Here is a 1,516-nt window from a genome sequence, read left to right on the forward strand (position 1 = left end):
TCAGAGCCGATAGTTCGGCTGGGACATGGTGGACTTAAGGTAAACAAACCAAAAAATGTGTGATACCCACACTTGAGGAGAAGATTGTTAGGTTTATTCAAGTGTGAAGTAGATATGCTGGGAGGAGTGAAAGAATTTATAAGTGAAAAAGACTCATGCAACTAATGTGTTAATGTTTTAATTCAAAATGTGATGTCTCGCTTGTGGCTCTCCACTCTTTCCATACCTCGGTAATAATAAGACATTTTGGTAATTAGAGATTCTCCGATCGCAGTCTGGTACAAGAAGCACACAATATTACTTTATCCATTTCTTTTATACACATCAAAAGTTTTCCATCTTTACTTAACCACTCCAATTAGTTAATCCTATGAAGCTACTATGAAATATGAATATATACTTTTTCATAAACATAAAACCAGACTATTCTGTAATAAAGGATGATATAATGAGAACAAAGAGGAAAAACAAACTACAAGAACTGTTTTTTATTATCATTAATATTATGCTTTAATACATCACTTACAATGATACATAATAATATAGTAGTAATAATGGTACATATATATAGCAATATAACCCTACCATGCATGAAGCAGAATGACTATGAAGTCACACTGACATTTATTTTTGGAAATTAAACAACATATTATTATCACAACAAGATTTAATGTACCCTAAAATAAAACCAATTAGCTATTTGATCGTAAGTTTAAGGGAACTCATCACCATTCTCTCCACCACCATACCCATATCCTGAACCATATCCAGAGCCACTTCCATAGGCAGAACCTCCGTTAGCCCCACCACCACCTCCACCTCCACCTCCTCCTCCTCCACCACCACCACCACCACCACCTTTTCCTCCTCTACCACCTCCTTCACCGTAGCCACCTCCTTCACCATAACCAGAGCCGTAGCCAGAACCACCTGAACCTCCACCACCACCTCCACCTTTACCACCGCCACCACCTCCACCTCCACCTTCTCCTTTTCCACCACCTGACCCATATCCAGACCCATATCCTGATCCATATCCAGACCCGTATCCTGAACTACCATTCCCACTACCACCTCCTCCACCTCCACCTCTACCTCCTCCACCACCACCACCACTTCCTAGCGCTCCACCATATCCTTCACCACCACCAGACCCGTACCCAGAACCATACCCAGAACCACGTCCAAGACCACCACCACCTCCTCCTCCTCCACCTTCACCACCACCTCCACCACCACCTTTTCCACCAAGTAACTTCTCTGTGACCCTAGCAGCAAATGCAAGTTCAACAATAAGCAACACAATGAAAACAGCCCCTAGGACCTTGGAGCTGGCCATATCTCTCACACTCTATCAAATCCAATGAGGTAATGAAAATGTTATAAGTGTGATGATATGAATATTATTACTAATGCTCAAGATCAATGAATATAGAAAGAAAGGATGTAATGATATTACACTGCTTGAGAGTTAGAAAAGAAACATGTATTTTTGGTGCAGAAAAGTGTGAGGTTA

At 41.0% G+C, this 1,516-nt stretch overlaps 1 protein-coding gene across 1 annotated transcript; it reads right to left on the reverse strand.

The window, feature by feature from the left end:
- On the reverse strand, positions 464-1,516 carry LOC109346086 (putative glycine-rich cell wall structural protein 1). Its single transcript, XM_019585458.1, has one exon. It carries the CDS (start codon positions 1,337-1,339, stop codon positions 713-715), a length of 627 nt encoding a protein of 208 aa, XP_019441003.1. The 5' UTR covers positions 1,340-1,516; the 3' UTR covers positions 464-712.

This window comes from Lupinus angustifolius, chromosome LG04 (genome assembly GCF_001865875.1).
Source record: "Lupinus angustifolius cultivar Tanjil chromosome LG04, LupAngTanjil_v1.0, whole genome shotgun sequence".
NCBI classification, from domain to species: Eukaryota; Viridiplantae; Streptophyta; class Magnoliopsida; order Fabales; family Fabaceae; genus Lupinus; species Lupinus angustifolius.